This window comes from Myotis nattereri (assembly GCF_964212035.1).
Source record: "Myotis nattereri genome assembly, chromosome: 9".
NCBI classification, from domain to species: Eukaryota; Metazoa; Chordata; class Mammalia; order Chiroptera; family Vespertilionidae; genus Myotis; species Myotis nattereri.
In genome coordinates, this window is record NC_138084.1 from 79,936,597 (window position 1) to 79,963,576 (window position 26,980).

Genomic DNA, 26,980 nt, shown 5'->3' on the forward strand with positions numbered 1-26,980 from the left:
ACAGCTGGTATCTCAAAAAACTCGTTAGTCGGGACACTCGTAAGTCAAGGCCCCACTGTATTTGCTTTCTTTGGAGCAAATCCTCAAACACAAAAGTCAACCACCTAGCAAAACTCAAATACAGACAGGTGTTTTGCAAGCATAGTAAATCTCAAGAGTAACTAATCAACATGAGATAACATCTACTAACAAGCTGCTAATTAGCGTGTGGGCAGTTAACTGCCTAAAAATCTCTCAGTTAAGACTAGCTTTGAGAAAAAGAAAGAATACAACTAAAAGGAAAGTAAACCATTTCCCACCAACAGAAAACCTGCAAAATGAAGTATTACGTAGGTCAACTAGTCCTGCCACACAAAACCCCTCTACCCCAGGGTTCTTTTCAGTGGCACTTAAATCCAGGGAGGAGACGAGGGGCCCAAACAAACCTTTTGGAGCACTGTTCCACTTTAATCCTCTAAAATCCACGGTTAGGCTTATTAAGGAAAATCTGGAAGAGCTGGACAAAACTGTTGCTTTATCTCTTCTTAAATGAAAATCAGACGCACTCTAATGTCAATTGAAAAGAAAGCATTTTATCACAACAGGACTGCCTTGCTTCATTAGTTCTGTTCCCCAGACAGTAAATTTCTCTAATTTAAACTTCTCTTACACTCACAAGACCCTAAAGCTAGTTCCTGCATAAGAAAGACATGACAGAAAACCCTAAGAAAATGCTCTATTTCAGACATAAGAACGTCTTATGTTTTACAGAGAAAGGGGGGCCGAACTATAGGAAAAGAAAATGATTACTGAGCAAACTTCCCCAAGTCATAGCCAATGAACTGATCTAACACTGCATGCCGCAGAAAGGCAACATGTCTCACACCAGGTGACAAATCAAGGTCGCTAATGGGAAGTCCGCATAACACTGTATCTCTTCCCCTATCTGCTTTAAACGTCAGCTGGGTGCCAACACAATTTCTTTTTGTTTTCTTCTTTAATAAACACAAGTACATAATGTTTATCTGAAATTCCAATTTATTACAGGTTTACCCCTCAATGGGGCCCTTCCTCCTTAAAGACAATTTAAAAACAAACAATTCAGGTGTCACTGAAGTGGGAACACAGGATCCTTACTGTTAACAAGAAGAGACTGGCTTTAGGGTAAGAGGCAGGAGAAGGTGTTGGTGTCTGGGACTATGAAATTGTAATGTCATTGCTAATTCCAAGCCTGTGGGAGAGGGGACAGTAAACCTATCAAAAACAAACAAACAAAAGAACTACCCACCAGCCACTGGTGCAAATCCCTAAACTTCTTGAACAAAGAGGACAGGGGAGAGGAAGGACCACACCTTGATGTTTTAATAGTAAGAGGCTTTAATAATGAGACTTTACTCTCAAGTTCCATAAGTTGAAATCCCCTTGTTTGCATTCTTTTCCCTTAATTTAAATTGGTACAAAAAACCTAGATGCTCAAAATTTCCAAATTCAAAGTTGATTGTAAAAAATTAAATCCTGTTTTGCATTTTTATCAAAATTTTCCATAAAAGGGAAAGACTACAAAGTTTTGCCTAAATATAGCTACTAGAGCTACAGTCATTGTTGGAGGGGGCTGTCTAGCTGCTTCTCCCATGCCTCCTCCCCCCTCCCACAGACACTGACCACTAGAAGAGTCAGGTTCTCAGGGAATAGTCTGCAGCCAGAAAAGGCATGGGAGAAGGGGGATGGACATGGACATGGAGGAGGGGGAAACCGCCACAGGGGCAAGCAGAGGGATGCCCCCTCCCTCACCAGGTCACACTGATTGCTCTGATTAGCCTCCAACCCACTTCTCTGAAGGAAAGAGAATGGGCTGAGGGAGGAGATGGAGAATAGGAGAGCATACTCATTATTGTATAAACTAGAGGCCTGGTGCATGAAATTTGTGCATGGGTAGGGTCCCTAGGCCTGGCCAGCAATCCGGGCCGATCGGGGTCTTCCTTCCTTCATTCTGTGCCACCCCTGGTGGTCACCACATGTCATAGCGAGCAGTCGAACTCCTGGTCAGTTGAACTCCCAAAAGGGAAATTTGCATATTAGCCTTTTATTATATAGGACTAGAGGCCCGGTGCACAAAAATTGGTGCACTCGGGGGGGAGGGGCGAGTACCTCAGCCCGGCCTGTGCCCTCTCACAGTCTGGGACCCCTCGGGAGATAATGCCCTGCTGGCTTAGGCCTGCTCCCAGGTGGCAGAGGGCAGGCCCAATCCCTAGGTGCAGCCCCTGGTCGGGCTCAGAGCAGGGCCTATTGGGGAGTTGGGGCACCGCCCCCTGTCATGCACAGAGCAGGGCGGATTGGGAGGTTGTGATGCCACCCTCAGTCACGCTCAGGGTAGGGCCAATTGGGGGGTTGGGGAACTGCCCCCTGTCACACTCAAGGCAGGGTCGATGGGGAGGTTGTGGCGCCACCCCGTCACGCACAGAGCAGGGCCGATCAGGGGGTGGGGGCACCGCACCCTGTCACACACAGAGCCGCAGGGTGATCAGGGGGTTGGGGAGCTCCCCCCTATCAGGCACAGAGCAGGGCCGATCAGGGGTTGGGCCGCCTTCACCTGTCAGGAACAGAGCAGGGCCGATAGGGAGGTTGTGGCCCTGCCCCTGTCACACACAGAGCTGCAGGGCGATCAGGGGGTTTGGGCGCTGCCCCCTGTCATGCTGATCCCGGTGCCGGGAGGCCTCTCAGCTCCGCTGATCCCAGTGCTGGGAGGCATACTGCCCTTTTACTATATAGAATAGAGGCCTGGTTCATGGGTGGGGGCCAGCTGGTTTGCCCTGAAGGGTGTCCTGGATCAGGGTGGGGGTCCCCACTGGGGTGCCTGGCCAGCCTGGATGAGGGGATGATGGCTGTTTGCAGCTGGTCACACACCCTTCAGGGTGGGGTCCCCACTGGGGTGCCTGGCCAGTCTGGGTGAGGGGCTGAGGGCTGTTTTCAGGCTGGGACTGAAGCTCCCAACTGCTCCTTTTTTTCTTTTTTCTTTTTTTTATTCTGGGCTAGCTTTAGCTCTGAGGCTTGGCTCCAGCTCTGAGGCCTCAGCTGCTGTTAACAGGTATCTGGTTTGTTTCGGTTCTATAATCTGTATCAACTCCAGTTCTGAGATCCCAGCTCTCTGAAAGCTGGTTTCTGGGGTTTTGTTTAGCTTCTATATTTGTAACAATGTTTCAAACTGCAAGCTCAGAGGCTGGCAAGGCAGGCAGGGAACGCTGCAGTCCTCCGTCACTGAAGCAAGCAAGCCTCATATTCAGTTTAAGCTGCCTGGCTGCCGGCCGCCATCTTGGCTGGCAGTTAATTTGCATATCGCCCTGATTAGCCAATGGGAAGGGTAGCGGTCGTACGCCAATTACCATGTTTCTCTTCTATTAGATAGGATTGTACTGTACATGTACCGAAGCAAAAGGACAAATATTTTACAAGATGTTCTTTATATTATATCATTGCTGAAAAGCAACTTTTAATAACTAGAAAAGTCAATTTTTTAAAAATTAAACATTTCAATTCTTTCTGCTTTTCTTCTGATCCCCTAAGAGTTGGTCTGGTATGTGGATGGGCTGGGCTCCAACACCCCTCTGGCCAGATCCATCAGAGTAAAGATTATATGCAAAAGTCTCTAAGTGAAGTGCCTTTGTTTATTTGTTGGTGGGGGTGAGGTGGGGTGAGAGTGGGGAGAGAGTTAAAACAAAGAAGGAGAAGGGTATTCAGAAATGGCTCCAAATATGTACCTTCACTTTGCCAAGATCAACTCAAAAGAGCACAACTGTTTCATGATGCTGGTAAATACAGAATTCTGTATGTACTCCTAATACCAGCACCTGAGAGCGAGAGGGAGGAAGAGACAGAGTATGGGCTTAAAGAAACAAGGCTGTATATAAATACAGACTTTTAAAAATCAACACCACCTCTCTAACTGGCCTGATTACACTTGATCCTTCTATGTAATACAGTATCCCACCCCTGGAGACCAGAGGGCTTGGCACTACTGTGGTGGCCAAAGTGGAAGGGACCTTAGAAAAGAAGAAAGGAAAAGGAATTGGGTTCATACCCTTGGGCTCTTCCTGGGAACTCTCAGGAAGGGGAGATTATTTCACCCATATTTCTAAGCAGAGACCACCAGCCCAATATTATGCTCTCCAAAGGGCTGCACTTGATAAAGGCCCTATGAAGAGTTTTAGAAAAGCAGCACAAAAAAAGGGCTTCTGTCACGAGTGGCACACATAGAGCAGCCTGATTGCTCTATGTGCGAAATCGACATCAAGAGATTTCGGAAGCAGTTAGCACATGGCTGCCTGGGCAGCGGTAAAGCTCAGCGTTGGTCTACACTTGCTTCATGTCAGTGAGAAACTCCTGCACAGTGGGTGCTCCCACAGGACATTTGTTCTGCACTGCCTGGAAGTCCATGGGGTAGGTGAGCATCATAGTGGTCCTGAGCCCCATCTGGGGTCACAGGCTCCCTGAAGGGCCAGCCTAAAATAAGGACCACTTCCTGAATTCACACGTCATCCTTGCACAGGGCCCATGCTAATCTCTGTATCGTTCCAATTTTATCCTTTTTTTAAAATATGTTTTTACTGATTTTTAGATAGAGAGGGAAGAGAGAGACGAAGAGAGAGAGATAGATAGGCTGACTCCTACATGCCCCCGACTAGGGATTGAGCCCAAAACTGGAGCATGTGCACTGACCAAGAATCAAGCAGGCAATCTTTTGGTGCATTGGACAATGCTCAACGGCTAAACACCAACCAGGCTGTATGGTTCCATTTTAGAACATGTGCTGCCGAAGCGAGCACCCACTGCAATTTCTTGATGCCTTTTCTTCCACCTACCCTCCCTGTGTATTCTGCATTAAAAGACTCTGAGAAAAAATGCTGTTTGTCTAGAGATACCAAGACTATAAAATGACTTGGTAAAAAGACACTTAGAATGCCGGAACTAAGTTACATCATATCCTAGAAAAACTTGCCAGTAAGTCACACCTCAAAATCATTTCTACTTTGCAGGCTGACTCTCAGAATGAATTAAATGTTCAATCAGCAAGTTAAATGAGTGTTTTCTAAGGGATAGCAAGTTTTAACAAAGAAGATTACAAACTGGTATAATAAACTTAAGAATGTTTGAGGCTAGCCTTCCAAATATACCTTAAATATATTATAAAGCTATAATAAGTAAAGCTGTACAGTAAAAGCAAGCAAAGATAGTACAATCAATGAATTAAAAGAGTTCAAAAATGTGTCAAATTATCTAGAGAATTTGCAGGTAAAGTAGCTTTCTAAATCAAGAGGAAAAATATGGATTAGTCAATAAATTGTATTGGGACAGCAAGTGAGACTGCTGGAGAAAAAAGATAGGTTCAGTCATTCAATAAATGAAGGACCTAATCTGAGGTAAGTACTGTGGTAGACAATGAAAATAAGACAAGGAAAGAAATTACATATTCCATTGTCCCGAAGGAGCTTACAGTCAAGTAGGATAATAAAGCCATCGATAACCACAAAAACAAATGTAAAATTACAACTTAATAAATTCCACGACTGATCCCTTTCTCATATGGTTTAAACCAAAATGCATTCTACATGAAGCAAATATCTAAATTTAAAAACAAAACCATAAAAGTATTTGAAGAAAACATGGCTAAATGTTTTTATAAGATTAGAATGAAGAAGGAAAATGAGAAGCCATAAAGTAAAACAAAAATCTGACTACATAAAGATGTTTACTTTTTTTTTTAAATACACACACACAACGTTAAAAGACAAACACAGAAACGTGTCTATAGTACTTTAAGGGGTAACTAACTTCCCTAATATTCAAAAAGCTGTTGATTATAATTTTTTTTTAAAGCCCAATAGAAAAGTGGACAAAAAGACACAGACAATTCCAAGACAAAACACAAACAGCCAACAAACAAATTAAATGATACTCAGATTCACTAATAAATAATTACACACTAAAATGACATTTTCTTTTACGTGTGGGATTGACTCACTTAGAGATGCTGGTTTCAAGTGTTGAAGAGAACAGAACAAGTGGTCTTACACACTTTTGTGTGAAGGAGCCTGGCCTTTCCTGGAAGGCAATTTGGCAACATTTATAAAATGTTAAGCACTTATAGTTTGATTCAGACATTCTACTTCTAGTGAACTTTACATTAAATTACTGAGAAAATAGAGAATCTAGTTTCAAAAGAAGATTCTAACTTTGTATATATCATAAAAAAAAGAATATAACTTTTAGGAAATTTACTGTAGGTTGGACCTAATAAAATTCTAGTATTTTAAAAAATTAAGCCTGAGACTTAAGAGTCTTTTGAGTAGTAAGCAGTTCAGCAGCAAATGGAATAGAAAAGAAACACTAGCACAAGTGTGCAAATATAAATATGAGGAAACATTAACTGACATATAATTTGTAATTTAAAAAATCTGCAAACAACTTTAAAATCTATCAGTAGGATACTACTTACAAAAATTATAGTGTATTCATAAGATGGAATACTCTATAGCCATTAAACAGATTGAGACTAGCCCTAACCAGTCTGGCCAAGTGGATAGAGCGTGGGCCCCAGACAGAAGACACCCAGGTTCAATTGCGGTCAAGGGGATGAAACCTCAGTTGTAGGCACCTCCCTGCACAGGCCATGGTCAGGGCACGAGCAGGAGGCAACCAATTGATGTGTTTCTCTCACACAGATATTTCTCTGTCTTTCCCTCTCTCTTCCACTCTCTCCAAAAATCAATGAAAAAATATCCTCAGGTGAGGATCAAATAAAAAAATAAAAATAAAATAAAAAAAGATTGAGACTAGGACAAATGTACTGACATAGAAGAATTTGGAGATATATTATAAAATTAAAAAACAAGTACTGTAACAAAATAGATGTGTGGTGTGGTCCTTTTTAATAAAAGAATATAAACACTTTATATGGTACATATTTTTTAACGTTTGATTATAAGACACACGTATAGGCAGATAGAACTGACTGTGCACACATGGCTCTTGAATATATTCTTCTTGTTACTAACTCACAAATCATTACTATAGTAAAGATTTTTTGCTTAAGTTGTTAAAAAAAATGAGGAATAAAAATTTAAAATGTTTGTGCTGAAAACAAAACCATCACAAAAGTGAAAAGACTTCACACAAAATAAAAAATATCTTTAAGTCATATATCTTATAAAGGAACTATATTCAGAATCCTATCTAATAATAGAGAAACATGGTAATTAACCATAACTTCGCTACCCTTCCCATTGGCTAATCAGCAGGATATGCAAATTAACTGCCAACAAAGATAGCAGCCGGCAGCCACGCAGGTGAAGCGAACAGAAGGCTTGCTTGCTCCAGTGATGGAGAAGCCAAGGTTCCCCGCCTGCCTCAGCCCAGCTCTGAGCTCAGGATGCAACAATGTTGCAATTATTGAAGCTAAACAAACTCCTGATACCAGCTTTCAGCCAGCAGCGGGCTCAGAGCTTAGAGTGCCAGTGATGGTAACAGAGTTTCAATTATAGAAGCTAAACAAACTCAGATACCTGCTTTCAGCCAGCCATGGCCTCAGAGCTGGAGCCGGCTCTCAGCTCCAGTGACAGCTATAGAAGGTAAATAAATCCCAGGGGGAAAAAAGAAAAAGAAAAAAAAAAAGAGGCTGGGAGCTTCAGTCACCCGCCAGCCTGAAAACGGCCCTCAGCCCCTCACCCAAATTGGCCAGGCACCCCAGTGGGGACCCCCACCCTGAAGGGGGTGTGGCCAGCTGCAAACAGCCATCAGCCCGTCATCCAGGCTGGCCAGGCACCCCAGTGGGGACCCCCACCCTGATCCAGGACACCCTTCAGGGCAAACCAGCCAGCCCCACCCATGCACCAGGCCTCTATCCTATATAGTAAAAGGGTAATATGCCTCCCAGCACCGGGATCAGCGGAGCCACGAGGCCTCCCGGCACCGGGATCAGCATGACAGGGGGCAGCGCCCAAACCCCCTGATCGCCCTGCAGCTCTGTGTGTGACAGGGGGCGGGGCGACAACCTCCCAATCCACCCTGCTCTGTTCGTGACAGGGGAAGGTGCCCCAACAACCTGATCAGCCCTGCTCTGTGCCTGATAGGGGGGAGCTCCCCAACCCCCTGATCGCCCTGCGGCTCTGTGTGTGACAGGGTGCGGCGCCCCCACCCCCTGATCGGCCCTGCTCTGTGTGTGACAGGGTGCCCCAACCTCCCCCCCACGGGCCCTGCTGTGTGTGTGACAGGGTAGAGCCATAACCTCCCCATCAGCCCTGTCCTGAGTGTGAGAGTGGCGGTGCCCCAACCACCTGATCGGCCCTGCTCTGTGGGTGATAGAGGGCGGCGCCCCAACACCCTGTTCTGCCCTGCTCTGTGTGTGACAGGGGGCAGTGCCCCAACTCCCCTATCGGCCCTACTCTGTGAGTGACAGGGGGGAGCTCCCCAACCCCCTGATCGACCCTGCTCTGTGCGTGACAGGGTAAGGAGCCCCAACCCCCCTGATGGGCCCTGCTCTGTGTGTGACAGGGGGCAGTGCCCCAACCCCCTGATTGGCCCTGCTCTGTGCGTGACAGGGGGTGACGCCACAACCTCCCCATCGACCCTGCCTTGAGTGTGGCAGGGGGCAGTGCCCCAACCCCCCAATTGGCCCTACCCTGAGCGTGACTGAGGGTGGCATCACAACCTACCAATCCGCCCTGCTCTGTGCATGACCGGGGGCGGCGCCCCAACTCCCCAATCGGCCCTGCTCTGAGCCCAACCAGGGGCTGCACCTAGGGATTGGGCCTGCCCTCTGCCACCTGGGAGCAGGCCTAAGCCAGCAGGGCATTATCTCCCGAGAGGTCCCAGACTGTGAGAGGGCACAGGCCAGGCTGAGGGACCCCCCTTTCTCCCCCGAGTGCACAAATTTTTGTGCACCGAGCCTCTAGTAATAAATAAAAGAAACTAGAAGCTCTGTGAGGTTAAGTGATTTGCCCAAAAAAAACTGCCTGACTAGTAAAATTAAAATTGGAAACACGTGGCCTGACCCCCACACCAAAGCTCAGTTCATTACTACAGGCTGCCTCTGGCAATTGATAGCCAAATAGGTTCCCCAAAGAGTCGGAAAAGCAGAAAACAGTGGTACTATCATAAGAAAGGAATAAAAATCTAAGTAACACAAACTGAAATGTGATTTTCCAAAATTTAATGTGACTCCCAAATGGACTCTTGGCCTAAAACATTAAACAACCATTGACATAGAACAGTGACTAGTATAACAGTGCCCTTTTTACTAAGCGCTCGATTAAAGCGGGCACTGGATGCAGCTGCTCACTGAAAAGGAGAGAAAATGAGATAGGGGGCAGCAGGCTGAAATCACTGCCACTCTTCTGCATACGTCAACGAGGCCAATCAGTAACATGCTGCTGATTGTTATTCTTGAAGACTGTAAGCTCCTCTAAAGAGATCCAAAAGTACTATGCCAAGATTTAAGTAATTTAAGAATTACTATGCACATATAAGGTATTTAGATATAATATATGAAAGGGGTGCCTCTGCAGCTGACTTGGACACAGAGATCATCTGCTGAAATACATTTGACTAGAATAACAATGTCACTGTTGATGAGAAACAGAAAGTAAGTTAAGAGCATACAGTCACTAAAAACATCATTTTGAGAGTTTAAAAAAATGAACTACTAAAAAAACTTATCTATTGTCAGAACACCACTTATGCAACGTTAGAACATTTTGACAGAAGCAAAGGGCAATGGGAGGCAGGAAAGAGAAAGAAAAAATCCTGCAGGTGCCCAACTTATCCTACTAAACACACAGCTCTGCTCCTGCCTTCCACAATAAAAACAGTTCTGTTCCTTGTGGCACATGAATGAAGATTTCATTTGCCAGGAACAGAAACCAACTTACTACATGAAAATGTCAACTTGTTCTCTGGAACACTACACTAGCAGTGAGCAGAAAAAAACTTAAACAAGAGAGTTTGGGCTATTTCCTCATCAAATTTTTAACATCACTGGCCCTTTATCATTCATTTCAGTTCATGTAAACTCCAACACAGTGGACAAAAATACCAACCTGAAGTATACACCACAAATAAAAGATTATATAAAATACCTTGTCCTCAAATTTCTAACAACTCTGACTTATTTATCATTTTAAATTAATGTAGAAGCTCTCCTAACCCATTTCCCCTCAACCAACCTGCCAAAACAATCAATCCTTTCCCTTCTCTCTGTAAAACAACTGGTGCCCTCAGCATGTGAAATGGCCCCAATTAATAGCTTCTCTCATATTCCTAAGTATTTCTGTTCCCACCCATCAAGCTGTATGCTGACCAAGAATTGTTTTTACCCAAACTATTTACACCAGTTCTTGTTGTTATAGCTACATAATTTCATTAGACAGGTAAACCAATAAGAGATCAGGGAGAACAGAAAGAAAGATAAATGGATAGATAGATAGATGATAGATGATAGATAGATAGATAGATAGATAGATAGATAGATAGATAGATAATAGATAATAAATAAATAAAAAGAGCCAGGGGCTGTCACATCCGAAACAACCAAACAGATGACCAAACAGGCTGCATGGGGCAACCAGGCCGGCAGGGGGGTTAGTGAGGGATGACCAAACGACTGAACGGCAGGCTGCGTGGGGTGACCAGGCCAGTAGGGGGGGAGTGAGGGATGACGAGGCCGGCAGAAGGGGGTAGTGAGGGACGACCAGGCTGATAGGGGTGCAGTTTGTGGCAACCAGGACAGCAGGGGTGGCAGTAAAGGTGACCAGGTTGGCAGGGGGGGGGGTGGGGGGGGGGCAGTTGGGGATGACCAGGCCGGCATGGGAGTGCAGTTTGCAGCAACCAGGCCGGTAGTGGGGGCAGTGAGTGGCAACCAGGCTGGCAGAGGGGGGCAGTAAGGGGCGACCATGCTGGTGAGGGGGGCAGTTAGGGACAACCAGGCCAGCAAGGGGGGCAGTTGGGGCGACCAGGCCAGCAGGTGGGGCAGTTAGGGGTGATCAGGTCAGCAGGCAGAGGTGGTTAGGGGCGATCAGCTGGCTGCGGGGCTAATTAGGGGCAATCAGGCAGGCAGGCAGGGAGGAGTTAGGAGCCAGTCGTCCTGGATTGTGAGAGGGATGTTCGACTGCCGGTTTAGGCCCGATCCCCAGGACATCCCCCAAGTGGCCCTGGATTGGAGAGGGTACAGGCTGGGCTGAGGGGACTGCAGCCCCCCTGCCGCCCCGTGCACAAAATTTGTCTATATATATAAAAGGCTAAGTGTCCATCCATCCGACTGGTTGCTATGATGCACACTGACCACCAGAGGGCAGAATCTCAACACAGCAGCTGCCATGATGCACACTAGCCATCCAATCTAATAAAGAGGGAATATGCAAATTAACCATCATGCCATAACAAGATGGCAGCCCCCCAGCAGAGGCGGGGATCCCGTAACACAAGATGGCTGCGCCCACAGCAGAGGTGGGATTCCTGTAACACAAGATGGTGACGCCCACAGCAAAAGCGGGGATCCCATAACACAAGATGGCTGCGCCCACAGCAGAGGCAGGGTTCCCGTAACAAAAGACGGTGGTGCCAAAAGGGTGGGAATAAAGTATTAGATAGACTGTTCACTGTGAGCTTTAGAGAATCAGAACAATATTACCTTAGACTTTTGCTTCTGCATGTAAAAGGTGCAATAAGTTTTGATGATTTGTGAACTGTGGTAGGTGTAATTTATGATACATTTCGTGAAGCTGCTAAACACCGAGGATTATTACTTGACGACACTATCTGTAAAGATACAATTGACAATGCAATCATCCTTAATATGCCCAAACAACTACGTCAACTTTTTGCATACATATGTGTTTGGATGTCCTTCCGCTGCAGACAAATTATGGGATGAGAATAAATCTCATTTTATTGAAGATTTCTGTTGGAAATTACACCAAAGAGAAGGTGCCTGTGTAAACTGTGAAATGCATGCCCTTAACGAAATTCAAGAGGTATTCACTTCCGGACTATCCTTCATTAATGAATACAAATACATGTGATGAATCATACGAGCAACAACAGGCAAAGGTTTTGATAAATTCTCTCAATGATGAACAGCTGGCAGCCTTTCAGGTTATAACTTCAGCCATCAAAGATCAAACTGTACACCCCAAATACTTTTCTTGGATGGTCCAGGTAGTAGTGGAAAAACGTATCTTTATAAAGTTTTAGTACATTATATTAGAGATCATGGTGGTACTGTTTTACCCACAGCATCTATAGGAATTGCTGCAAATTTACTTCTCGGTGGAAGAACCTTTCATTCCCAATATAAATTACCAATTCCATTAAATGAAACTTTAAATTCTAGACTCAATATAAAAGAGTTGCTAAAACCATTAAAAAGGCCAAACTTCTCATTATTGATGAATGCACCATGGCCATAAATGCATCCAGTCATGCCATAAACACCATAGATTACTAAGAGAAATTATGAATTTGAATGTTGCATTTGGTGGGAAAGTTGTCCTTCTCGGTGGGGATTTTCGACAATGTCTCAGTGTTGTGCCACATGCTATGCAATCGGCCATAGTGCAAACGAGTTTAAAGTACTGTAATGTTTGGGGATGTTTCAGAAAGTTGTCTCTTAAAACAAATATGAGATCAGAGGATTCTGCTTATAGTGAATGGTTAGTAAAACTTGGACATGGCAAACTTGATAGCAGCTTTCATTTAGGAATGGATATTATTGAAATCTCCCGTGAAATGATTTGTAATGGATCTATTATTGAAACTACCCTTGGAAATAATATATCCATAAATAACACTAAAAATATATCTAAACGTGTGATTCTTTGTCCAAAAAATGAGCACATTCAAAAATTAAATGAAGAAATTTTGGATATACTCGATGGAGATTTTCACACATATTTGAGTGATGATTCCATTGACTCAACAGATGATGCTAAAAAGGGAATTTTTCCCATCGAATTTCTTAATAGTATTACTCCTTTGGGAATGCTATGTCATAAACTAAAATTGAAAGTGGGTGCAATCATCATACTATTGAGAAATCTTAACAGTAAAGGGGTCTTTGTAATGGTACTAGATTTATTATCAAAAGATTATGACCTAACATTATCAAAGCTGAAGTATTAACAGGATCTGCAGAAGGAGAGATTATTCTGATCCCAAGAATTGATTTGTACCGGTCTGACAGTGGCCTCCCATTTAAACTGATTCGAAGACAGTTTCCCGTGATGCCAGCATTTGTGATGACTATTAATAAATCACGAGGGCAAACTCTAGACAGAGTAGAACTCTAGACAGTGCCAGGTCCGTGGTGCTGAACCCGTTTTCGGACACGGTCAGTTATATGTTGCTTTCTCTCAAGTTCAAAGAGTGTGTGACATTAAAGTTAAAGTTGTAAATACTTCATGACAAGGGAAATTAGACAAGCACTCTGAAAGTGTTTTCACTCTTAATGTGGTATACAGGGAGATATTAGAATAAGTTTAATCACTTTATCAGTCATTGTTTGCATCAATGTTATTTTTATATCTTTTTTGTTGTTTTTATATCATGTTTTCATATGTTTTTGTTGTTTTTATATGTCTTTGTTGTTGTTATATCATTTTGTTATTGTTTATTAATATATTCATGTATTATTTTCATATGCATTTTACTCATCTCTGACACTTCTATTATAGAGAAAGGGCAAGTAGCAATATTAAAATATTTCCTCTAATTAATTCCCTTTTAATGTGCATGAATTTTGTGCACCAGGCCACTAGTTTACAAATAAACAGCACCACGGGCCTGGCACTGACAAACCAACACTCAGCTTCCCCCAAGTGGGACACAGGCCCCACCACCACTCTGGAATGAGACCCCACCAAATCACAGCCAATGCTGCCAAGAACCCATGGCCACAGCCCAGCCTGGAAACAGTCGCTGTGGTCACCGGGTAATGACATCACATAGCAACAGTTGGCTTCCTCTCCCTAGCAACTAGCCTCCTTGGAGTTTCTTCAGCCCAGGAACCCGAATGATTTACTAGGTGTACCGGTTAATAACGGCAGATTTTGTAATCAAAGAAAACACGATAATTTCAGGAGAAACATCAAAAGTGCTTTATTCAAAGTAATGTCCATTGCTAGCTACACATTTCCCCCAACTTTCAGGTAATTTGTGGATACCGTCCCAACAGAACTTTTCTTGTTTTGAGGCAAACCATTCAAAGACCCAGTTTTCCACTTCGTACGTTTTGAAGTGCTGCTCAGAAAATGCATGTGCCATCAATCAGAACAAGTGGTAATCTGAAGGAACAAGATCTGGTGAATACAGCAGGTGGGTTAATACTTCCCAGGCAAGATCTTTCAATGTGTCTTTACTGGTTTTGAAGTGTGTGATGGTGCATCATCATGAAGCAAAATTACTTTGCCGTATCTTCTGGAATATTCTGGTCATTTCACGATCAAAGTGGTGCAAATTGATTATTTGTTGTTAATAGGAATCAGTATTAACAGTTTCACCTGGTTTTAAAAGCTTATAATACACCACACCTTCCTGATCCCACCAAACGCAGAGCATTGTCTTCTTTCTGAAGCGATTTGGCCTTGAAGTTGATGTTGATGGTTGACCTGGATCAACCCATGATTTTGTGCATTTCGGATTCTCAAAATAAATCCACTTTTCATCACCAGTCACAATTCAATGCAAAAAAGACTTTCTTTCGTGCCATTGAAGCAACATTTTACTGATGACTTTTCAATTTTCCATTTGTCTTTCATTCAGTTGATGTGGCACCCATTTCCTTCCTTTAAAATCTTTCCCTTTGCTTGTAAACGATCAGAAATTGTTTGCTGAGCAATGTTTAATCTTTCTGCAAGTTGTTTTTGATTTTGACACACATCTTCATCAAATAATGCTTGTAATTGTTGGTCTTCAAACTTTTTGGGTTGATCTGGACGTTCTTTGCCTTTTACATGGAAATCATCACTTTTAAAGTGTTTAAACCAGCGTTCACAAGTATATTGAGATGGAGCATGTTCACCATAAGCTGCCCGAAGTATACAATAACTTTTTCATCAAAATAAAGTAATGAATTAAAACTTTCCAAAAATGCTTTTTTTACACTAAATTCGACATTTTTAAGCGTAAATATATCTATAACACCTTCAGAAAATTTGATATATGAAGTTTTGAAGCTTGCTGTCAATACAACAAAATAGCATACATATCAAATCGCATATATATCAACATATGTATAACTCCATCTATTGAAAAAAATCCACATTACACCTAGTATAGCCAGGGGCAAACATTTTACAGTTTAACCAAATGTTTGTGAAGGGTTTTCACGTGCCTCATCTCATTTTATCTTCACAGAAGTCCTGGAGTAGGTAGATAGACTTGATAGAATCCTATTTTCTTTTCATTAGCGGGAAAACGGAGATTTAGAAAGTTTAGAAATGGTGGAACTTGAAAATGACTTCATGTTTTCTCACTGTGCAGAATAGAGTCAAACACTGCTGCAGTTAAATATTTTACCCTTTGTTCTCCCTGCGTGATCTACAATAATCTGCTTCGTATTGATATTTACTGCTGTGTTGCTGACAATTACCTGAAAGAGAAGTTGGGGTGCTTTGCTGGGCTGGAAAATGTTTAGCTAAATCAGAAATCAGGTCTAATTAGAAAATGTTTAGCTAAATCAGAAATCAGGTCTAATAGAATCAGGTCTTATTCTATATATATATATATATATAAAAGGCTAAGTTGACTCACATATGCACGATACATATAAATCTCTCACTGGCGCCAATCACACACGTGTTTCAATCTGTAATAGTCAATCGTGATTTTGGTTGACACTTCTATTATAAAGGGCAAATAGCAATATTAATATATTTCTTCTAATTAATTTCCTTTCAGTGTGCACAAGTCCTGCACTGGGCCACTAGTGTTTCCATAAAAACTAAGCTGAGCCCAGCCGATGTGGCTCAGTTGGTTGAGCATCGTCCCATGCACTGGAGCTCACCGGTTCAATTCCCGGTCAGAGCACATGCTAAGGTTGCAGGTTCCATCAATGTTTCTCTTTCTCTCCCTCTCCCATCCTCTTTCTGAAATCAATAAAAGAACATATCTTTTAAGAAAAGAAAACTAAGTTGAATGCTTAAAAAGATGTGGAAAAGTCAAATTAGATATGGATGAAACAAAAGATTGGGGGAATCATAAAACTCAAGAGGGATTCTGTACTCATACTGCTTCACCAATGCCTTTAAATTTCTACTCTTCTTTAAAAAAGCAAATCAAAACTGGAAATCTTAGATGATGAACTATGGGTATGTTTAATGCAAACAAGATAGAAGGAACTCCCTTCAGTATACAAGAAAGACCTTGGCCCTATATTAAAAGATTAGCAAATTTGTTTCGTAAATTACAAAGAAAAAGAGAAGAAAGGGAAACCTAAAGAGAAAAAAAAAATTTCTTTAAAAACTTGAGACAATGCCCTAGCTGGTTTGGCTCAGTGGATATAGCGTCAGCCTGAGGACTGAAGGATCCTGGGTTCAATTCCAATTAAGGGCACACACCTGGGTTGTAGGCTCGATCCCCAGTTGGGGGTGTGCAGAAAGCAGCCGATCAATGATTCTCTCTCATCACTGATGTTTCTACCTCTCTCTCCCTCTCCCTTCCCCTCTGAAATCAATAAAAATATATATTTTGAAAACACTTGAGACATCAATTATAAACTTACTAGAGGCCCGGTGCACAAAAATCTGTGCACTGGGGGGGGGGGGGGCATCCCTCAGCCTGGCCTGTGCCCTCTCGCAGTCTAGGACCCTTTGGGGCATGTCCATCTGCTGGCTTAGGCCCACTCCCCGGGGGATCGGGCCTAAACTGGCAGTCAGACATCCCTCTGGCAGCCCGGCAGCCCTCAGGGGATGTCCACTTGCCAGAGGGGAGCAGGCCTAAGCTGCAGTCGGATATCCTTAGCGCTGCTGAGGAGGCGGGAGAGGCTCCCGCCACCACCGCTGTGGTGGCAGCCATCAGCCTGGCTTGTGGCTGAGCAGAGCTCCCCTGTGGGAGCGCACTGACCACCAGGGGGCAGCTCCTGCATTGAGCATCTGCCCCCTGGTGATCAGTGTGTGTCATAGTGACCAGTCATTCCCAGTCGTTCTGCTGTTAGGGTCAATTTGCTTATTACCCTTTTATTTTATAGGATTGAGACCATGATTCAAACAAATAAGTGATGTAAAAATATATATATATGTATATGTATATATATATATATGAAATTTTAAGTGGTTAAACGTAAACCTATGAACCAAGAGGTCACAATTCAATTCCCGGTTAGGGCATATGCCAGGGTTGCGGCTTGATATCCAGTGGGGGATGTGCAGGAGGCAGCCAATCAATGATTCTTTCTCATCACTGATGTTTCTATCTCTCTCTCCCTCTCCCTCTCTAAAATCAATAAAAATATATTAAAAATATATCATATCCTTTTTTTAAAAAAAAAAAAAGGTCAAAACCATTAAAAGCAACCCATTGAAATTAAAGGTCAGTGACAAAAAAGTTGTTTTGTTTTTGTTTTCCGTCAGCTCACCTAGTATGAAGAACCGAACAGCCCTAGCCTGTCTGGCTTGGGAGACAGAGTGTCAGCCTGTGAACTGAAGGGTCCCGGGTTTGATTCTGGTCAAAGGCACATGCCTGGGTTGAAGTAAAACATACTGCTTGTCCTGGAGCTGACATGTGGCAGAAATTTGGTAATTTCTCAGAACTTCCTAATCAAAACCTAAATATAGTTTAAGACAACTGGCCAAACGTATCCCAATGAATGAGCCCAGCCTACACAGGCAAGCTTCAACAGGTAATGGGTTTGCTTCTCTTTCCTTTTCAGCTTCTGGAAAATGAGGCTGAGTATTCACAATCTGGTTCCTACCTCTCTGACATCCTAAATTCTGAGATGAAATACTATTCACTCTGTCTACAGAAATACAGGTTGGGGCAAAAGTAGGTTTACAGTTATGAGTACATGAAACAGAGTTTATTCTTATATAATCACTAGAGGCCTGGTGCACAAATTTGTGCATGGGTGGAGTCCAGCTGTCCCACCCTGATGGAGGCGAGCCAGCGAGGGAGGTCGGCCAGCCCCACCCCCGATTGGGGGTGAGGGGGGGCGATCAGGGGTGGGGCCGGCCAGGGGGAGCGACTGCAGGTAGTTGCGGGAAGTGGGGGGGGGCGATCAGGCCGGTTGGCCGCTGCAGTGCGCGTCATAGTGACGGGTCATTCCAGTCACTTGGCTTTTATATATATAGATTTATTAGTTATTGTATTATTTTCCATACAAATAACTGTAATCCTACTTTTGCCCCACCCTGTATGATCCTAACATAACTTCAAGACGGCTCATCCAACAGTTTTATACTAATTGATGGAACTTTATTGTGAACAGATTTAAAAATATATCTCTGAAGCTAATTCATCCAAGGCTGTTGAGGCTTCTCAAAGACACTGCTTGGCCACTTATATTAACAAGTATGTATTATCTTAGGACAAAAATCCACAAGAATGTATATAATTTTTGGTCATCCACAGGACAGTATGACAGGCCTGTATTATGTATTATGCCAAAAGGGACCAAGCTACTCACTATTAGAAGGGCTCAGGGTCTCACCTGAAGGCTGAGGTCATGCACTGGGGAAACGGGTGTAGCTCTTAGACCAAAAACTAGAACCACATTAAGAAAAGCGCTAGCTAAGAGGTTCTCTTGGCCTTCACCTGTGTCATCATGGTATGTATCTTGGTGACCAGTTCTCTTAATGAGTTAAAAGACGGCACCATCCCCTGGAAACCAGTAATAATCTGTAAAGTGAGGAGTCCATCTAAGACAGGTACATTCAAAGATGGACCAGTCCAAGAGCAGAAGCATAATGACTCCCCTTCCCTGGGAGTGAGCGAGATTCAGTGGCAAAGGAGAACAAAGCAAGGCCGACTGTGCTTATGGTCACTGCCTTCTCTGTTCCTTTCCCTTTTACTTCTTTAGTGTTTTGAAAGGCTTTTTGATACCTTAGTCACGTCAAGGGGGCACCAAGGGGTATTTGAACAGAGGCTTAAAGGCAAAACAATGGCAAAGTAATGGATCCATGGAGGACTGCTGGTAAGCGACAGGGGTGACAGAGTGAAATGATGCCCAAGGATAGGTGGAATAGAGTGTTGGTATATATTTTTCCTCCTGTTTGGAAGATTGTCCTTTAATCATGACATCTCACTTTTGAAATTTGGATTAATAGAAAGGATATCTTAGACTTTAATTGAGGGATCCTCAAACTTTTTAAACAGGGGGCCAGTTCACTGTCCCTCAGACCATTGGAGGGCCGGACTATAGTTTAAAAAAAAAAAAAAACTATGATCAAATTCCTATGCACACTACACATATCTTATTTTGAAGTAAAAAAAAAACAAAACGGGAATACAATATTTGTATTTGCATGTGGCCCGCGGGCCGTAGTTTGAGGACCCCTGCTTTAATTAGTAGGTATGTCTTGTTTCTCTAATTAAAAAAAAGTCAAGTGCTCAGAAGGCAAGGGCACTGTTTTTTATGACTGGAGGAGTCAGAGTAGTTAACTAAAAACTGGAATGCCTGAACTCTAATTCTAGCTCTCACACTAACTAGCTATAGGATTCTGGGCAAATGGAGGGAGGAGGGAAGATACCAAAGGGAGTCATGAATCTAATGGGTAATTGGTCTAAACTACTTTAATAGCCCCTAAAGGCCTGAGATTCTAAACTCCATTAAGTCCATCTTTCTAGATTCTGGAAAGAAAGCACTGGAATATAAGATCGCTAAGATCTCTTTTGTGTCCAAATATCCACAAATATTTGTAGGCTAATCATGTTTAATTTATGTCAAAACGTATTCTATTCTCTTAATGTGTGAAAGAATATAAGAGTTAAAACTGAACACCTCCTCCATCTGAAGAAATGCATAGAAAAAGCTTTTTCACCCTTAACCACAAAATAACCTGCATGACTTTTTAAAAACATAAACCAGATGATGGCAGTGCTCTGCTTCAGTACCTGTTGATGTCAGTGCTGTTTCATGCTTAATTCCATGACATGGCTATAAACCTATATTATCTGGTCCCTGTCTACCTTTTGACTTCACCCCTTACCATCCTCCCCCTTGTTCCATGACCTTGGGTCTAATTTTTGAAAAAAACCAAGCTTTCTACCCCAAGACCTTTGCACTTGCCATTCCTTCTGCATTGACTGTAACCAAGCATGTCTTCCAAATCTTCCCATGATGTTCATTTAGGTGTCAGTTCAAACATCATCACATTGGAAAGGCCTTCCCGACCCCTCTATGAGAAGCAGCATCCTTCCCCAGACACTCTCTAGCCCATTTATTTTCTTCATAGTACACATCACTATATGAAGTTATTTTTTTACATGTGTCTTATCTGTCTCCTCCCATTAGAAAGGAAGCTCCAAGAAGGCAAGAGCTTTTTATCTCTTGTTTATCAGTGTACAAACAAGAGCGTCCAGGATAGAACCTGCACAAAATTTGGATTCAATAAATATGCGCTGAATGAATGAATAGGTAAGAGAAAGATTCCATGTCTGTGCAGAGATGTTTTAAGTGGCTCTGGTGAAGAGAGATAATTTCTTTTTCTTTTCCAAGAATCCACTATGTTCTCTTTTGTGCTGTGAACTTGAAAACATCAGTCAGGCTGATGCCTGGAAAATGAAAACAGCACTTCTGGCACAGAAACAACCAGACTGGGCACCTCTGGCTTGCGCCAGATCTATGACTTTCTAGGGAGCTGGCACCAAAGCCAAAGTGCTAAATAAACAGCTCCGATGCTGAAAGTGGAATGCTGGTATTCTGAATCTAGAGAGACTAGTCCAAATCAATCTTAGCTCTTCACAAAGTTTCAACGAAGTCAGTAACCCCATCACAAATGAAGTATCATATGTATCAAAGTGAATTAGTCATCTTTCAGCAGGCATTTCTGTGTTATCTAGGGGTGGATCTATCCCCTCAACTGTAATGTAAATCCTGCTTTCAATTTCTTTTTGACATAATTCATTTTTCTCTTTACCACCGAGTCTTGCTTTCAAGTCTTCTGATGAGCACAAACATCATCTCATGTGCTTCATGAAAGTCTTATTTAGCAGTGGATATAAAACTATGAGCCCACTGAGTTTTTCTTCTCGTGGAAATGAGTTCACACTAAACCACACAGTCTGCAGATGTGTCCCGGCTGGTCGATATGTGGAATGCGGTCATGGGGCAACATGTTTCCTCTGTGTGTTATCTAAAGTAAAGAATCCTGACCTTGGACTTCTAAGTAGTACCTTAATGCAAATGTGTTCTTGTAAGAATAATTCTTCACATTCTCCACCAAATTTAAGGTAATCTCTGGAAAAAATACTGCTCTCAAACTCTGTTCCAATGTGACAAACAGAAGTAACACAAACACACAGAATATTCAAAGCAGCCCAAATAAAAGCCAGCATCAGCCACAGTTTTCATTAGACAAGTCTCATAACGATTTAAAAAGTTAAACTAATGGAAAACTGTTTTAAAAAATCCCAATTTCATGAAATCAGCCCATAGCCCACAGGAGTTTAACCCAACTCTCTCAAAGTGGCCCCTGACATAACCTGAAAGCAAATATCATCAGGATGGCATCTACCCAAACAAAATGAATGGCTTGTACATTCATGAACTGTTCCAAAGGGGTGAAAGGTCAAAAAGGGGAACTATGTCTTATTCACCTTTGTTATTATAGCATCTGATGATGCTGCTGATGCTGATATATGCCTACTATGTGCTAAGTACTATTCTAAGAGCTTCGCATATATTATTTAATCTTCATAATACCCAAACTTGAGAGGTAAGTATTATTGTCATCTCACAGATGAGGGCATCCAAACACAGAGAAGTTAAATAATTTACCCAAGATCACCCAACTATTAAACAGCAGAGGATCCAAACCCAGGCAGTCTTATCCAAAGCTCACGCTCTTACCATAAACCAGTAACGGGCAAGTGATATGCATCTGTTGAAATACTAAACATTAAAAGTATTTGAGCCGTGGCCAGCTGGCTCACTTGGTTGAAGCATCATCCTATACACCAAAAGGCTGCAGGTTCAATTCCTGGTCAGGGCACACACCTCGGTTGCAGGTTCAATCTCCAGTTAGAAAGAGTACAAGAGGCAGCAAACTGATCTCTCTCTCTCTCTCAAAATCAATTTAAAAACCCATTATCTTTGGGTGAGAATTTTTTAAAGGTACTGGCCCAGCACTGACCGGTTTGGCTCAGTGGATAGAGCGTCAGCCTGCGGACTGAAGGGTCCCAGGTTCGATTCTGGTCAAGGGCATGTGCCTTGGTTGCGGGCATATCCCCAGGGGGGGTTGTGCAGGAGGCAGCTGATCAATGTTTCTCTCTCATTGATGTTTCTGACTCTCTATCCCTCTTCCCCCTTCCTCTCTGTAAAAAAAATCAATAAAATATATATATATTTTTTTAAAAGGTACTGGCCCAGCCGGAGTGGCTCAGGAGTTGAGCACTGACCCATGAACGAGGAGGTCATAGTTCGATTGCCAGTCAGGGTACATGGCCGGGATGCAGGGGTTGATCCTCAGTAGAGGGTATGTAGGAGGCAGCCAACCAATGATTCACTCTGATCATTGATGTTTCTATCTCTCTCCCTCTCCCTTCCTCTCTGAAATCTATAAAAAAAAAAAAATTTTTAAGTATCTGACCAATGGCTTTTTGACCAATAGTCATGGTCATGTATACTTTAAAAATATATACATCTGCCCTGACCGGTTTGGCTCAGTGGATAGAGCATCAGTCTGTGGACTGAGGGGTCCCAGGTTCGATTCCAGTCAAGGGCATGTAACTTGGTTGCGGGCACATTCCCCATAAGGGGTGTGCGGGAGGCAGCTGATCGATGTTTCTCATCAGTGTTTCTAACTCTCTATCCCTCTCCCTCTCTGTAAAAAATCAATAAAATATATTAAATATATATATGTATGTATATATATATACATACATATATATATACACATATACATATATATATACATATACATACCTACCCTTTATTTTTATTCATCCAATCAGTGAAAGTATAATTAGACTCAGGCAACATACTATAAGCAATTGAGAACAGAAAATCTTTATTTTAAATCTTTTTAATACTTCAGAGTATCCTACCAAAAGGATAGAGCAGAAGAATCTCAGACTAAGGCTCCTCCAAAAAAAAAAAAGGAAAGCAGGGATGGTAGGACAGACAGCCAGGGTAAGCTGCTGACCAAAGTGTGTCAGAGATGCATACTCTCTCCTGCTACCGCTCTGCAGTGGCGCTAAGCACTGCAGTGCTGCCCGCATGAACTCTGAGCTCACAAATGCAGCGCCACAAAAATCACCAACAACGAAACAGGAAAATATTTCCCTTTCTCAACTGATTTTATTCATCCCCGGGGCCTTCCTCTAGAGGGTTTGAGAGTTAACAGAATCCGGAAAAGGGCCAAGCCTCACCACTTATTACTGGACAGAGTGTTGTAGCTTACTCAATAAATGAAGTTTACTTTAGCTTCTCAGCCCCTGGGAAGGGTAGTACATATAAGAAAAGGTGACCATAAATATTTCTTTGATGTTCAGAAACACCTACTACCTACCCTCCTCCTTCAGCCAACACAAATGTCATCTGAATTACCTGAGTCTGATTGTTATATATGGTTACTAGAAAAACCCAGACCTGTAGGAATAAAAGGAGAAGAAATCACATACCTCTAAAAGAAGAAACAAAAAATAATACATTCTGGAAAGAGATGGGGGGGAGGCCTCTTTGTTCCAAGCGACCTGGCCACAGACTAAGATACGCGCTGCAGTGCCTGGGAAGAAAAACCTACCTGAGGAACTGAAAAGGCAGCTTCTGCAACTGCTAGAAGCGCAGGCACCTTCCTCGCGTTATATAACCAAGCCATGGCCTCGATAGGCCTTCATACTGTATGTCAACAGCTGTTAAGCACATCTAAGCTGTCAGCATTTGAGAAACCCTTCCAAAGTGGGTTCAGATTAAGCATGGAGCAGGCCAAAATATGCTCATCGTTCACCCAGAGCACATGACAACTCCTTGTGAATTAAGCTTCACCCATGTCCTCAGGGTAATTTAAGCAACAAAAGATAGGGCGCTTGTAACTGTACTGTAAGTAGGAAATTGCACACTGCCACAGAAACCCAAATGAGTGCTGGTGTGGTCCCATCACACATGCAACTCATTGAACTCATTGTCCATGCCATCCATTTGTCTCATTCAAGATTTTGAAAATTTCCATACAAAGGAATTGCATAACTCCACACCACAAATGATCAAAGTTAAAACCAACATAAACAGTGACACCATTTATAAACAAGCCACTGTTTAAAATGCTGCAGTCCTAAAGGATACCAAGGCCTCAGAGAAAAACTAAGAAACACACACACAGGAAAATTAGAAAGTGGGCAGACCAGCCATAATTAGCCACTGGTTTTGCTGACTACTGAAGACAGAAATGTCTCTTATATATATAACACCAAGAATAAACTGTTTGCAATTACATTTCCAAAAACATTCAACCCTGTGTGTCCGAAATTTGTTATCAGTATTTTGGTGTATTCAAGGGCTGGAAGATATAAAATTCTTTAAGGCACAGACACCATAAACCAGGTAACCATTAAGTTCATGGAGTCCGTCCCCTAAAGATCAAAGCAGAATAATCACAGGAGTACATGTGATAACTTTGGGGGGGGTGGGGGGGAAGGAAATAACAAAACAAGGAACAAGGCCCCAACAACTAGAGTTGTTTGTAAACATGAGTTTGACTTAGCTAACAGTAAGCAGAACTGGAAACACTGGGGTTGGGGGAAGGTGGAGATGCACCCGAGTCTTGGCTCAGCCTACCCCCCCACCCCCCACCCCCAGGGTTGGAGGCAACAGGGTCGCACGGGGAACCGTGGACTTGATCTCCTGCAGCTCAGACCCGCAGACTCGAGGGCCTCTGATAACAACTGACAGGAAGGCTGACGAGCACCCCCTCCCCAGAGGAAGTGAAACGGACCAATCAATTGTCCACAGGCACCCACCCCGCCAGGAGACAAGGGCCCGTGAGAGCCTAGGACAGAAACAAGGGGAAAAGCAACTTCGGCCGCTACGTGAGCAGGAGAGGAGGCCTAGACCCAGCGCTGGCTTCTGAAGACACGCGACTGCCATGAAGGCAGAAGCCGGGCAGGTGATGGATGGCCGCGGCGCGGGCTGGGGCAGGGGCACCGGTGGGGCTGGTGTAGGAGGCAGCCGCCGCCGCCGCTGTGGGGTTCTTCCTAGTCAGGCCGAGGGAACAAACTGTGTGTTGAATGCGAGTCATGACTCCACTGACAGTGTCCATTCAAATGAGAGAATGCACAAAGGAAAAATGTGGAGCACAAATGGGCTTTGTGGGTCCAGCTGAAGCCGAACGCCTGGGCCCGGTGCCTGAGATTCCAACCCTCCCAGAGGAGGCGGCTGCGGGAACGCGCTACCCGATTTCCTCCAAAGGGAACTTCCAGGTAAGACGGTGTGTGTACATGGGTGGCTTCCCGCTGACCTTGAATCTCATCACTGCACCCCGCGGGTCCCGGGAACCAGCGGGCCTCGCCGCCTCCCGCCCGCCCGCCCGCCTGGAGCCACACCGGCCAGCAGCCCAGCTCCCCAAGTGCTGCACCCCCGACCCCCGCCGCCCTGTCCCCGAGCCCATTCCTGCAGAAAAGCAAGTAATTTCTCCCCAGTGTTGCCCCATTTCCTTCCTTGGTTCCTCCAATGGTCTCGTCTGTCCTCAGGCTCCCCCTCCCGCCCTCTATGCGGACTGAGACCTGTCAGAGAGGCCGGCTCGCCCCGGCCCCCCTGAGCCCACACGCGCCCAAAGACGTGCCCGGCCGCCCCGGTCCGCGTCTCCCACGCCCCTGCCTCGTCCCCTCGGGGTTCCCACCCGCCGGTTCCAGAGTCTCCTCGGCTCGGCTCGTGGGGCGTCGGAGTTCCCACCTCGTTCCGATCGTCCGCCTCCCTCGGTCGGCGCGGGACCCCCTCCCGCCGCGGCGCCCGGTCCCGGCACCAGGCCCGCACCCCGTCCGGGTCCCGCACCCCCGCGCCCGCTCCCCACTCCCGCGGCCCCTCAGGGTCCCCGCGCCCCCGAGTCCCCCGCCCCGCGCTCGCGCCGCGCCGCTACCTTGGCCTTGGTGAGGAGGTGCGTGGCCCGCTTCACCACCGCGAAGTTGCCCTTGCCGATGGTGCGGTCGATCTCGTAGTAGCCGATGCGGGCGGGCGCCGGCCCGCGGGAGGCCGGGGTCGGAGGACGCGGCGAGGCCGCTGCCGGAGGCACAGCAGCGGGGGCGGCCGGGGGTCCCGGCGCCGGCAGAGGCAGCAGGCGGCCCGCCGGCCCGGCCCCCCCGGCCGCGGCCCCCGAAGCCCCGCCGGCTCCGCTCGCCGCCGCCGCCGCCATCTTGTGCACTGAAACCTCCGGGGCCGCGGGGCGCCGCGGGGAGGGGGCGGGGGGCGGGAGGAGGGGGGCGCGCTGACGTCACGCCGGGGCGGGGCGCCCGCGCCGCCGGGGCCCGGCGCCATGGCAACCGCTGGTCACGTGCCGACGCGCGTCACTGCCCGGAGTCATGGCAACGGTGACCTCACCCGCGAGCTCGACCTTCCCGCGTGGGCGCTGCTCCCCGCCGGCTCCCCGCCGCCCCCGGTTCCCGCCGCGGCGGCGGTCCCGAGTCGGGGTGCTGCCAGCCGGACCCCAAAGCCGCGCCCCTGGACTCGCTGAAGTGACCCTGCCGTGGCCGCTCACCCTGTCAGCAGCCGCCCAGCCTCCCTGAAAACAAGATGTTTTGTCACCAAAATGCAGCCTGGCGCCCGGAGCCCCGGCCAGAGGCGGGAGCGGCTGCGGCACGGAAGCACCTACAG

At 44.9% G+C, this 26,980-nt stretch overlaps 1 protein-coding gene across 2 annotated transcripts in view; it reads right to left on the reverse strand.

Annotated features, from left to right (window-relative positions):
- Positions 1 to 26,522, reverse strand: part of SIK3 (SIK family kinase 3) — a gene marked incomplete at its 5' end in the record, with an annotated part of 294,724 nt that extends 268,202 nt beyond the window's left edge. For both annotated transcript variants that reach the window (XM_081098532.1, XM_081098531.1), the window contains one exon: positions 26,250 to 26,522. In XM_081098532.1, coding sequence (XP_080954658.1) covers positions 26,250 to 26,522 — 273 coding nt within the window. The remainder of the gene's footprint in view (positions 1 to 26,249) is intronic.
- Positions 26,523 to 26,980: the final 458 nt, after the last annotated feature.